At 32.8% G+C, this 14045-nt stretch overlaps 1 protein-coding gene across 32 annotated transcripts in view; it reads left to right on the top strand.

Moving 5' to 3' along the window:
* The window catches only part of Arpp21 (cAMP regulated phosphoprotein 21), a 155501-nt gene that overhangs the window by 55142 nt on the left and 86314 nt on the right, over nucleotides 1–14045 (top strand). For 25 of the 32 annotated variants that reach the window (XM_013156331.3, XM_063260361.1, XM_013156329.3 and 22 more), the window contains one exon: nucleotides 13705–13813. The exons of 5 other annotated variants lie outside the window; for them this stretch is intronic. In XM_013156331.3, the coding sequence (XP_013011785.2) occupies nucleotides 13705–13813 (109 nt within the window). Of the gene's footprint in view, nucleotides 1–3716; nucleotides 4330–7933; nucleotides 13814–14045 lie in introns of those variants that run through there. 2 more of the 32 variants (XM_063260374.1, XM_005005274.4) reach the window with 2 other exon arrangements.

Below are 14045 nucleotides of genomic sequence, written 5' to 3'. Positions count from 1 at the left end.
ATATTCTAATGCAAATTCATGAAAATATTTATATTAAATGATTCGATGGCTTGGGAGAAGAGGAAATAAAATATAGATGTAGGGTATAAAAATAAAAGGTTATAGGATATAAAACACTTTATGTATTTTTAATTTTTCTTCACTGCTACTTCATTAGTATATAAGGTGCTCCTCTAACATTGATACATAAATAATTATAACAATATCAGCTACATATTGGGATTTGTTTCTCAACATCACACTTTTCATGTAATTATAGAATGCTAAGCTTTGTATGATTTGAGAATGTTAAACTGTGTGTGAAAATAGTTCTACACGACATTCAATATATTTATGTCATATAATACAGTCTGAGGATTGTGTGTGTATGTGTGTGTGCATGTGTTGTATTAACTTCTAGTGTTTTATATAATATTACCAAATATAGTACATTAACTGTTCCAAGATGGAAAGAATTTGTCTCAGAGCATACTTCTCAGTATTTAAATGATGCCATCACTTACTTATAACAGCATTCCCTAGTGTTTATTTATTACACTAGATGTTTTGGCCCTTGTTTCATGTAGAACACTGCATTCAATTCTACAAAATGAGTTTCATTTTGGTGCATGCAGAGGAGCAATGATTAGCAAGACTATCATCTAAATCAGTAGGTCTAATGTTAAAACAGTACTATTAAATAATCAAATTTCCTTAAGGGAAAACAATCTTCAGACTATTGAGCAGAATCCTCTAAATGAGTCCCTAAATTGGGTATGAATGCAGACTCTACATTTTTTATCAGATAAGACACAGTGATTGAGGTAGTCATTTTTCTTGACACTTTTCCAGATTAACTTAATGATATTATTAAATAACAGAGATGTCCTAAATTTTGATAGCTCTAGCTACATTTCCTGTGCTTATTACTGCTAAATGTATGATTTATTGAAGAAGTACATGCATTAAGATCTATCTGTGCTTTACGCGTTTTACACTCCTTTCCTACAAATTGAAAAGCCACAGTTAGCAGTGATGTTGTTATGGGAAATGAACCTGTTCATTGTTATCACGAAATGACTGCCTTACAAAACCCAACTTCCCCATCCGCAGGAGTATCTGGCAGCGTGAAACAAGGAAACAGGATGAAAAGATAGTTGAAATAAAGTCACTAGAAGTTTTCCATTACCATACTTAGGGTTTCTGAGGAATTAGTGAAGTGCTTGATGAAGACTGAGATGTCACATTTCCGCTGTCTTGTACTCCTGTAGTGCACACAGGCAAATCCTGCCAGATACTGCAGACATTTCTGGCAACTACAGCTCACCAGCAGATCTACATCCAGAATCCAGGCTCAGGCTCTCTGATTACACAAAAATGGCAAGGTAACATTTGTGTCGTGACAGGTCTTATGTTATGTTCACAGGCACAATGCAAATAACCTCAAAACCTGACATTTTCAAACCTTAAAAATGTAGTGCAGCTCTCTGTGGACCTATTAACAGGTACCTAGCACCTGCCTAAGGAACGGATGTATGATTGAAGACAATTCAAGTAAGTAGGAGAAAACACAAGTCAGAAATTATGGTGACCTCTGGCCTACCCACTTCACGGCTCAAATGGGCATTTTATAGGTCTTTGAGGAAATCTAAATCTTACATCTGTATGCTTAAGAAGGAAATACATTAAAAACTGAGCTATTCCCTATAAACAAACTTTATATTTATTTATTTATTTAGCATGTACTAAGTCTAGACATTCTGTAGATAATTGCATTTAGTTTTTACAGCTTTATTATAAAGATTTTTTTTAAAAAGTACTTTTTCCAATCTTATTGAAAAGACAATGTACTAATCAGCATGAGTTAACTGAGAAAAGTTATACTCACTACAGATGAGATAAGAACTCATATCATGATAATGTGCCCTCAAATTTAAGACTTTACAATGATTCTATGTGATGATTTTACCAGGTCCAGCAGGAAGTTACCTAAGACTAGAAGGGAACTTCCAGGTCCTAGTGTTTTAAAGTTACAGAACATTAGGATTAATGTGTATAACATGAGGCTTTAGAAAGATTAGCCTGGTATTGACAAGTGAGATGTGTGCAAGAGGAAATGACTAGAGGTAAAATACCTTGGCTGAGTATTGCTATCACTGACACATAGGGCTAGAATCAAGAACACCTAAGAAAGGCAGAAATGAATAACCGGGTTCTTTTGGAAGACAGTCCAACATGTTTCTGATACCACACGTTAGAGAATTAGCAAAAAAACACGTTACCCTAGCAACACTGCAAACTCTTTGGTACCCAGAGTTAGCCAGAGTAAGAAGAGGTGAGTCTATACTGTCAAATTGCCAGCAAGCACATCTTTGGTCTATAAATTGGGTCTTAATGGCTATGGATGCCTTCAATTAGAATTAACTATATTTTTCTTGAATTAAAAAGTGGAGTCTAAGATAATGCATTCTATGTTGTGTTTTTTCCAAGTTTAGTTACTTCTTTTTCTCCATACCACTATATATTGAAAGGAATATCTTTAACTTTCTAAAAATTTTATTTCTTGATGTTGCAATTCTTTGTTAGCTACCAGATTCAATAGAGATATCCATTGAGCCCCTTCAAAAACTAAACTGGAAGTGTTAGGTTTAACACTATGATAGCACTACAATTGATATTTATGTTTATTCTCCATAATGTTAAATTCTATATTTAATATTGAGGCAAAAATATTAATATTGACTATGTTAAAGTGTTTATATGCTACAAATATATATTGTTTGGTGTTAACACTACTCTTTCTTTTCCTTGTTTTTCTGATCTCAATTTTATCCTTCTCTTGTTTTTCTCTATGTTTAGGACAAAAATGTTTCTTTTCATATTGGAGGTTTTATTTTGCCTTCCTCTTCTTTGTATGTACCTTTGGGAGACACTTCCACTAGAGTTTTCAGAAAAGCCAATATTAGCCACAGTGAGAGCCTATGTATATCAGAATGTCTTCATGAATATGACAGCAACTGTTTCACTTATCCTAGATAATTTTCATTTGAAAAGACTGTCATCTCTTAAACATATTTTTCTTTTTTTCTTTCACATCCACCCACTTGGATTGCCTCAAGCCTCTACCCCCACACTTATGAGTGCAGAGCAAAAAAAGATATAGCAAATCAATTGAACATGAGTAGTTACAAACTCTTCAGTAAGAAAGCAAAAATCATGGCCAAAATGCACTGGTCTGGGACTACACTATAAAATTTATATACTCAAGGATGCAGCTATTCCTCTGATGTGTGAACCTGGATATTTTCCTGCAGGGATGAGTGGTGTGTCATGGTGGTGGTAGTTTGTTTATTCCAGAAATGCTTATTAACTGAGCTTCTGACGTAGAATACTATAAGAATAATGAAGCTCATTCTAGCACTAACCAGAGCTTCTCTATAGGTAAAGTAAATGAGATAAATCGATTTTGTCAGGAATCCCGAACGTGATAGATAATTACTGCTCTAAAGGGCAGAATCCTGGACATTCCACTTTCTCAGTGAGTGGACAAAGGCAGCACTGGTCTGTAACATGCTAAAGCGAAGGAATACCTGCTCTGTTTAGTCTCCTAAGAGACACAGGTCTAAAGTAGGAAGCATTGTTTTGACAGTGAGGCATTTTACTTGTTACTAAAATTAAACAAAATGAAAACAAAAAAGCATCCTGACCATATTCTTGTAATTCTTTTCCTTTACTAGGAACATGAATGTCATTGTACACAAACTGAGCCGCACCCTGACACTGATGTTCACTTAATAATTCTTTGAAGAGCAACAAGCATCAATTTATCTAAGTGTCTCTTAGAAATCTATAAGTGGTTGTTGGCATCCTATCATTTCTAAACATGGTAAATTTATTGTGCGCTTTTCATAGGAATTAGAATTGAACTAGACACCAAAGATCAGAAACCCAAGAATCACACTTTTCTCAGGAAAAGCATGAAATTTTTAAATGAATAGACACATAGTTCCTTTTTTATATAACACATAACAAGTTTAAACATGTAAATGGCAAAATGTGATGGTTTGATACATGTTTACGTTACTTAATAATTAAGTCAGAGTAATTAAAAGAACCTAATTAATATATACATCATCTCAAATATTTATTAGTTTTTGTGTTCTAGTTCTTCAATATTCAGACAAAAAGTGAGACATTTGTTAACATTAGTCAAACTCTGTATCGTGTCCCTCAGATACTCTATTTCTTCCTTATTGTGTTTCTCTTGTACTTCAGAGAATAAAAGAATCTGTAGTTGAGAGAAGTAAATCCCAGAAATATTCTGTGAGGGAATAAAATAAGTTTGTCTTATATCTTTCCCTAGCTGAAATTATTTCTGGCCTTTGGGTATGAATATGCAATTTACTATTTAGTTTTGAAAATAAAATATGCATATACTGTTTATAACATAACGTCCTTAATATTATCATTAAAAAAAAGATTTCCTACTCAGTAATGGTACATTTAAAAATCTGTATTCAGGGGCCTGGGGATTTAGCTGAGCGGCATAAGCGCCTGCCTTGCAAGCACACAGTTGTGAGTTCGATCCCTGATACCAATAAAAAAAAAAAATCAGTATTTAGTTGTTGACTTGTTAACTTATTTTGTTGACAAAATTCTACATTCTGGGTAGTAAAAACTAGATTACTTTATAGGAGATAAAACAGATTCAAGTCTTGATTTAAACTAGTCAAGTGACAAATGACCAATATCAAGAGACTCTGCTTCTTGCTACTTGATCACACAGCTTTTCCTTCAGTTGGAGAAACAACTAATATAAATAAATCAATAGTCTTAAATAGTGCTAAAAAGGAAAGAGACATTTTTCTTTCACTCTTACTCATTGTTTCACTTATAAAATCCTAACATGCATTTGATCATTTTTAAAATTATACAGAGAACCAAATTAAACAATGGTAGATGGCAAAATTATGATAATAACAAAACTCCAGTGACACAAAACCCAGAACAGCAGATTAAAAATTTTAATGGCATGCTTAGAAGTTAGACAAACCCAATTCCATATTGTCCAACTATTTCAGAAAAAAAAAAATAAAAATTTCCTCAATTGTTCAGTCTGAGTGTACTGGGGGTACTTTGACACCAAAATATAATTTAGAAAATATAACCATCTTCAGAAGTTCATTGTTTGAGAAGATAATTTTTATTGTCTGTATGCCTTCATGTGTATACATATGCAATACGTAATACAAGCCCATGTGTGAAAATGTGAAAGTGAATCATATATATCATACAGTTTAGAACAGTTGGGAAAAAGTTCACCATGTATATACACCCCCTATACAGCATTGCCCTAAAAATGTAATTGCTCTTGAGGGAGAAAAATTGTTTTACATTGGTTTTATTAATCTGCAACTTTGTTTTCTAGGCATCAGAAACAGGTCCAGTATCTGTGGGTTCCCCTCCTTGCCTTAGATTCACCTGACAGTCAGTATAGAACTTCACACCTTGAGAAGTTTTTGTGAATGTTTGAACATGAGAATACAGTTAGGTTTGATGGATTTTACAATCATATGTCACCATACTTCGCTCATATCTTCCCAAAAGAAATGAGCATTTACCAGACATGGTAACAGAAACTGTAATCTCAGCAGTCTGAAAGGCTGCTGCCTACCCTGAACAATTTAGGTTCAGCCAAAATCTACATCAATACTTAAAACAGCTAGTAATAGAACTCAGTTAAAAAGTGCCCTGTATTCAATTTTATTCTCAGTACTAAAGAAGAGAGACAGAGATGGAGACAGAAACAGAAACATTTACCTACTATATTTTGTTCCGTAGCCTGACCCATTCCATTTTTCAGTTCTTCCAGAGTCCCAGTATTCCCAGCAACGTTTGTCTCCCAATTTGTTAATCTCTCCTTACCACTCTTCAACCTTGAAATGAGGGGGAAAAACTCAGTATTTCCCTGTGTATATACAAAAGTATTGATAATTCTATGCCAACAACTGCGCTGACAATTCTGGACCTATTTAGGAATGATGTACTATATATGCATGTAGGTATCAGTGGAAACGTTTTCTGTACACCAACATTACAACACATAAATAAAAGTATTTTCACTCTAAGAAACAACAAATGTTTTTAACTGTTTGCAAAGGCAACATTGCTGCAATAAATTTTGTCTCCTTTATTTGGAAATACATGAATCAAATGGTTATTTGAATATTATAATAATGATAACCATACTACCAAGTTTTTGTTAATTTATCAAACAGAATAGTTTTTGTTATCAATGTTTGATAGTCTTTCCACTTTTTATACTTTGATTGTTGTAACAAACAACTACTTCTAGGATAACTATGTAATTTATCAACTAGTGATTTCTTACTGTCATGTTTTGAAATTTTGTATTATTTCTAACCTTTTTTCTGTTTTGCTTTTTTCTCTAAATAAAAAATAATATGTAGTTAAAATAGTATTGACACTACTGAAAATGTTGGCTCAATATTTATATTGGTTCAGTATTTACTGAAGTGCTTTTAGATTTTACTGACTTGGAGAATCTGAAGAGTGTAATAATAGTTCTTAAAATTTTAAAATCTTTCTAATATTTATTGAGTTCTCTACTAGCAAGTGGCCATGGGCTTGATAATATTTTTGTATTATCTTATATATACAATGAGTGATCAAAATGTACAGAGAATGTTTTAAGTTTTTCAATTACTGCAGAAGACACACTGCCATTAATGTTCCTCAGAATACTCACTGTCGCTTTGCACACACTCATCCCATTGTTCTTCACTCTCTGGAGCAGTTCTGCATGTTCTGTTTCTTGAGTATTTTTAAATGGTATAATAAAAAATTCAGTGATTGTTAATGCAGACGCCATCCAACGGAAAGACAGCCCATAAAAACACGACAGTGTGTCCTCACCAACCTTATCCACTGAACCTGGCGTTGGACAGCTTCTGGCTCACCTCCAAAGCCAAACAACCATGACTGATAAACATTTGGAATTGATTCAGGACATCAAGGCAGCTAGAGCAGCACTACCCAAAGAGACTGATGAAAGGTGACTTCTAGAACTGCTTAGAAAGTGGCAAGAATGATCGGCTGTGTATGTGCTAAAGATACAGGGAAGTTTTTTGAGGGTGATCAATGGCAGTGTGTCTTTTATTCTCATGAATCTTTAAAAACTTGAATATTCATCACATTTTTATTACACTTCATACTTAGTCTTCAAATATTTTAGGTAAATATTCTGACTTTCAATTTTATGCAACAAAGCAAATAAACAACTTTAGAGAAATTCCATGAATTTTAAAAAGTCACGCATTAAAAAGGTACAGAGACAAAAAGATAAAAGTTTTCTTAAGTTTGTTTCTCAGTGTTCTATCTGTACTTTAAAAATAATTTTAATATTAAAGCTATGCTTATGTTATAGGATTCTAGTTCACGTTTATTTTGTAGAGAGTTATTGGTTTTTGCGCTAAAACAAATTTTTGTAGGGGATGAAACTTTGAGTCATTGGATATATTAGTATGGCTTCTTTTTAATTTTTATATAATATTGAAGTTAAATGACAGATAATTTAAAGAAAAGTAAACTGATGGTTTAGTCACTTTTTAAATCATGGGAAAATCTTGAAATCAGAAAATGTGTAAGAAATTAATATGCATTTGTCTTTTTTGTTTTGTGTTTTTCTAGGGATGTGTTTTGTTTTGTTTTTCCTTCTAATACAAAAAGGATAGGTATGCATGTAGAGACCCATACATGTGTAGAACTTTTCCGAAACAGTTTCTGAGAATTGATTATATAATGGATGATGAAGTGAACAGCTACTTTGAAGAAAAGGAGACGCAGTACTGATTTCATAGTGCCATTCTGTGAAATCCAGTAATAGTATTGTTCTTTGTTCAAGGTGGTTTTAGTCTGTTTTGTTTAATTTCAGCATACATGAAGATATGGACAGCTATTTTGAAGAGAATGAGAGACATTATGGCTGCCATTGTTGATTTCCCTATTGTCTGGTTTTGAAGGCCTAAAATGCCTTAATTATCCTGTTTGATCAGTTTAATACTACTTTGGTTTGTATGAATTCATTGTGTGTGAAGATATGAATAACTATTTAGAAGGAAACAAGAGACAATATGATAGACAGTGAAGATCTCCTGTTGCCTTGCTTTAAAAGCTGTGTCTCTACATTGTTTTCTTCTGATCTGCTTTGTTGTTGTGTTGTTTAGTTTTACCCTCTTTAAAATAAAACTTAAAAAAGAAAAAAGAAATTAATATGCTTTAATAAAGATGCAGCCATACATTATTAATTGAGTATTGGATGTGGAACGAAGTGAATGCAGCATGTCAAGAGCTGTGCCTTCTGTCCAAGTACCATCAGGAGACGGGTGTATTCTTAACCATGTTGAATCAAATATCACATTGAAGAAAAAGACTAGATTATTTATTTATGAGTTTTCTTAGAAAATGCCATTGGGGTTTTTAAAATACAAGGAATGTAGTATTTTCCTAAGGTAGTCCTAAATCTTAATCATTGACTAAATCCTATAATTCAATATACCTCAAATAGCAGTCATTTTTAAAGATTGTTTGACATTTATGAGATAAAACTTGAAATGTTTAAAAATTTCAAGAACTGAGAGAAGTATTTAATGTTGGATGTGTACTTGAGAGTGGATTTGTACATTATTTCATAGGTATTTCTTGTAAGATCATATACAGACAATTTTGAAGAGTTGTCTCTCTTTGATACAGCTTTGTGCTGTTGACAGTAGTGTTTCTTCATAGAAATAACCAATTTATATGCACAGTTGAAGAAATATGCCTGTTTTGTTAAGCTAAATAGATCTATTATGTGTATACATTTTGATATTGCAACACTATATTCAATATGCTTCTTGAATAACCAAGGTCACATCCTGAGCATATGAAATTATCTTAACAAGTTTCTTTTTTCAAATTTTGCACTTATCTTTTCTTAAAAAAATATTTTTCTATATCATTACTACTTGATCATTTGAAATAAAAAAATCAAGTTGAATGTTATCATTTTGTTATTATTTCCAGAAAGGAATGATTTGGCTGTACTAAAAGATCTTAAAATGATAGGCCAAGACTAGAAACAGGAAACAAAATTAAGTCTGGCCTTTTTTTAAATAGCAGTAAGAATTGATTTAAAAAGCAAAACATCTCAATATCCATTTTGGCTGATTACAAAATAACACATGCAATGGAAGAATATTTTGTCAGTATTCAAAATGTAATTGCATTTTAAGTCTAAATAATCCAATCATTGGTTATAAATCACTATTAAGTTGTTGAATTGATTTCTTATCTTTTTGAGCTAAGAGTTTTCATTTTCTGCTGTTGTATAGTAAGACATAATAATCACAAAATACAAAGAATTAGAGATAAAATTACCTGTTACTTTACCATTCAAAGATGCCTACTGTTACTATTATCCTTCTAATTATATGTTATGAATTTTGACATAAATATGGTCAAGCTACGTCCATGATTTTTAAAAATGTTTTATGTACTGGTTAGTATCCTATCACTTTTAAAAACTACATATTACATCTTACATACCTTCAGTTACTAATCCAGTGCAATACAGATTCTTACTGTGTTGTTTAGAACAGTAGATCTCTGTATCCACTAATTGCTATTTCTTTTGTATTAATACTTAAAAATTGAATCAAAGTAATAATAATAATAAATGTTTATGTATTTTCAGTTTTCAGGGGGAAAATGTAACTGAAATTGCAATTGATTTCCTCAAAAATATCACTTAATTTTATTCACTAGCTACACAGCTTCTCCATCCCTGAGCAAAATCTAATTAAGAAACAATGATGCCTTGATTCTAACTTTTCAGTTTGAGGGTGCCAAGGACCTGATGGGATGTACCAATGCTCTTCAGGACACACCTTCAATGAGTTTCACAATAGATATGTGCTATGAGTTGTAGAATAGCTTAATTTTTTTATGGGAAAAGGAAATTGTTTTCCACATAAAATAAGGCCTAATTATTATTTTCCATGCTCTTTGATGATAATCAAGAGACAGGTAGAAGTAATGCTCGCACAGCAAAATCTAACAGAAGTGAAAACTTAAGCAATGTGTGACTCCCAGCCATGAGATGTGTAGTAAAGTCTAGTCATAACCAATTTAGTCAATACCATGACTTTGGTAGCTTTGAGATTTTGTTCTTGGAGTTACATTCTCATATTAATAAATTAAAAGTAATTCATTATCATTGTATATGTAGACATGTAACACATTATTTTACTTTCATTTTATAGCTTAGAAAATGTTGCTATGATGTTAAATTAGTTGGAGAAGGGATCTTTAAAAGCTATACTACATTACAGGTGATTTTCAGCATAGTCATTGTACACTTGTGTGTCTTAGTTTGCATGAATTTAAACTGAAAACTGCCCTTCAGTACTAGAGTCATAAATAGTTCTCTATAATACCAACCCAGAGAAATCTTATTAGTTCATCTCAATTCTTTCTAAGCCATCTGCTAATGGTTATTTCATGATTACTCAAAATATTTTTCAAATAAAAATAAAAGGCTATTAATTTGAAATATTGCATCATAATTTTGGAAAAAGATTAACAAGAGATTTGAAAAGAAGTTATTGAGGGCAACCTACTTGGGACCCTTCTGTCTCTTTTTCATACAGAAGCTTTCTTTCTCTCAATAAATATAGTATGCTCTTAAAAAAAAAAAAAAGAAAAGTAGTTACTGAGACAGGAATTTGCATGATTTATTTATAGCAGAAAAAGAAATACCATGGTCTACATATTTCACATTATTGATCAAATCTTTTGTCGCTTTTTCTATATTTCCTGAATATATCCAATTATGAAAAATAAATAAACGACATTGTAAAGAAATTAAAATTAAATTACAAAAATAATATTTAGATAGCTGATGTTTTAAACAGATTTTCTCAAACTAGGAAAGCTAAAATTTTCTTTTTCACCTATTTCTTTTCTTTAGATAGCCTTAGCATGAAACTCAAACACAATTTCTAAAGATTTTCTTGATGTTCTAATTTTGTTTTTTGAGGCAAATTTTCCCTGTGCAGCCCAGGCTGGCCCCAGACTCACAAGTGAGGCTCCTGCCTCAGTCTTCCGAGCTGGGATGACAGGCACGCACAACCACACAGGCTGTCTCAGCCTGCATTTATATTCGTATTAAGATCTTCTCATTAGATTAGATCTAATTATTAGATCTTCTCATTCTGTTTTATAGTCACAAAGTATTTGATTTCATACTTTATTAAGCAACTTTATGGGTCTGATTATGAATTATAGCTATTTGTGGACCTCTTGCCAAATTTTCATTAACTCATACATTGATTAATTTATTCATTCAGCTGATGAGGCATGGATCTAGGCACTAAGGATTAAGTATTTTTAAGTGTATTTATTTATTTGAGCTGAAGGCTCACTGTATAGCACAGACTGGCTTGAAACTTGCTTATATAGTCCAGGCTGTTCTCAATTACATGGTGATCCTCTTCCTCAGCCTTCTGAGTGCTGGGATTACAGGCACGCATCACCATATCTGACTAGGACTAAGTATTTTTTAAAAGGTTTGCCTATGTAGATTTTGCCTTCTCGTTTCTGTTAGTATCCTGAAATATCATTCTAATACTTTAAAGAAGCATTTGGTCTAACACAGATTTACTTATGCTAAGAATGGAAAGGCTGACATCCTCAGATCGTTTATTTCTACATGGATGATTACAACTGTTAGAAACAAATAAAAACTTGTTTCTGTGAATTTAAGGAAATAATTCTATATATTGGAGCATTCTAGACTACAGAGACTGGGAGACTGGGGATATTACAAGAAAACTAATGAACATTTATGCAATCTATATTTTTATTTAAGTAATTCCAAATTCACTTGCTATGAAAAACAAATGATAGGATGATATATAAGTGATAGTAAAAATAAATTCTGGAGGATTTCTATTATTTATGGTATGTACACCATGCATGATACTATTATGAGACTTTAAAATTGAAACAACTAATTTAAGCATACTGTGACTATTCTATACCAAACTATGTTTCATTTATCAAAGCAGTTTGCATGACTGCTTCACTGGGAAGCACGTGTTCACTCATTACTGAGGTTTTGATTTTAGATGTCATATTCCCACTTCCAGACTGCTTGTCATATTTTATTATGTATTAATTTTAGTGCAAATTGTTTACATTAGTCACCAACATGATGTTATGTAAGATCACTATGCTTTTAATTGAAGTTTCAGGTTGACCAGCCCAAAGTGTTTCAGTGTGATCAGAGAGGGCGGCACCCGATCAGAGTGAGCCCGGGCCAAAGCTGTTCGAGGGCTACATTTTAGTGAGCAAATCTATAAAGTGGAAGTCAAAAACATTACTGAGAGATAGCATCCTTCTCTTTAAAAGGAGGCAAAAAGTATTGACCTCTGCTGCAACAAAATTATATTAAATTTAAAGATAAATCAGAGAGCATCACTTCACAAAAAATGCAGTTTCAGAAACTGTATTTGTTATTATTACAATTTCTACTGCTCTCTGCCCATCAATATTTTATAACTTATCTACAGGTTTTAAGGAAAGAATGCTTCATATCAGCTTTTGAATACTAAGCTTAAGCTACTCCTTTATGTCCCCAAGTGTTTGATTATTTTGAAGAGGTATGTAAAAGATGAAATTTTCTTTTAATTACTGATCATCCACCTTAAACTTTAGACACCGTAAAGTTGCTTCCCATGATGAAAGCCAAAACGAATCCTCCAGGTACAGGACACTCCTGTACTTTGGAAGTAGTACATCATCAGATGTGAAAGAGGCATTTTAATGAGAGTCATAAATTGTAACTATTTCCAAACTAGGGACAATTGTTTTAGCACTTCTTCTGCAGTTGAGCCCAGCCCAAGACATTCACTGAGTTCTAGTACATGAAGTGACAGTCACAAGAAATTAATGTAGGAACACATACTTTTCCTTTAATAATCTCAGATTTGAAAAGAATGCCCAAAAAGTCAATGGGCTAATCAATAACATGTAACTGATTTGAACGTTTCTCCCATACAAATCAACCATTAAATTGTCTAAGTTAAACATTTTCAGTTTTCCTGGTCACTGAACTGATTTATAGGACATGGTCAAGAATATTAGAGTCCAGTGGACCCAGGTTTGGGAGCATTTATCACTGCAGAAAAGAAAGAGATAACTTCGGAAATGATTTTTCCTGTGGATTTTTAAGACTCCTGAGGTAATGGGAGGGAAATGTTTTAGGTTTCAAGGTCCTGGCAGATCAATGTACTCTCAAGTTCTAAATTTGCTTTAAAAAATGAGTGGGAATTTGTTTGAATTCAGGAATGATGGAGAGCTAAATAAGTACAGAAAATATCAATACAATATACATGTGTGGGCTTTTAAAATTTTTCTTAACTTCAGCATGGCGACCAGCATGCAGTAAACCAGACTCTGAATTCAATACAGCAAAAGGTATTCTAATGACATATGTGGAATTACATATTGTTACCTACTTGTATATTGCCAGCAACTCTAATATCAGAATCACATGTAAACTTTTAAAAGAAAATTAAATGCCACTATGGGGGAAAATCAGCACTAAAAAATAACTTTAAAGGGAAAAAAATTTTTTATTGATATGTTTTACTTTGCTGGCAGACCAGAGCAAAGGTTTTGTGAACATTTAAAAGATGAAAAAGGTGAAGAATCCCAGAAGCGGTTTATCTTGAAGCGAGATAACTCTAGTATTGATAAAGAAGACAATCAGGTTGGTTCTCAAGTTTGAGAGTGGCTGACATTGTTGTTTTTGAAGGTGGGCTGACTGATGTTCTTGTCATCCCTCTGTTCCTCTGTTGCCCTTCTTCCCTCCTGACTTTCCCCTGCTTCTGACATACCCTCCTCTCTCCAGCCTCCTTCCTTTACCCTCCTCCTCCTTTGGCATTCAATGGGCAGCCAAAACATGTCCTGGTTGCTTTAGCAATGGCTCTGTGTTGGGCTGC

Source organism: Cavia porcellus, unplaced genomic scaffold (genome assembly GCF_034190915.1).
Source record: "Cavia porcellus strain 051 isolate PalLab524CR breed Dunkin Hartley unplaced genomic scaffold, mCavPor4.1 scaffold_13, whole genome shotgun sequence".
Taxonomy (NCBI): domain Eukaryota; kingdom Metazoa; phylum Chordata; class Mammalia; order Rodentia; family Caviidae; genus Cavia; species Cavia porcellus.
The sequence above is the reverse complement of the archived record's forward strand: the minus strand, read 5'-3'. Positions and strand labels throughout refer to the sequence as shown.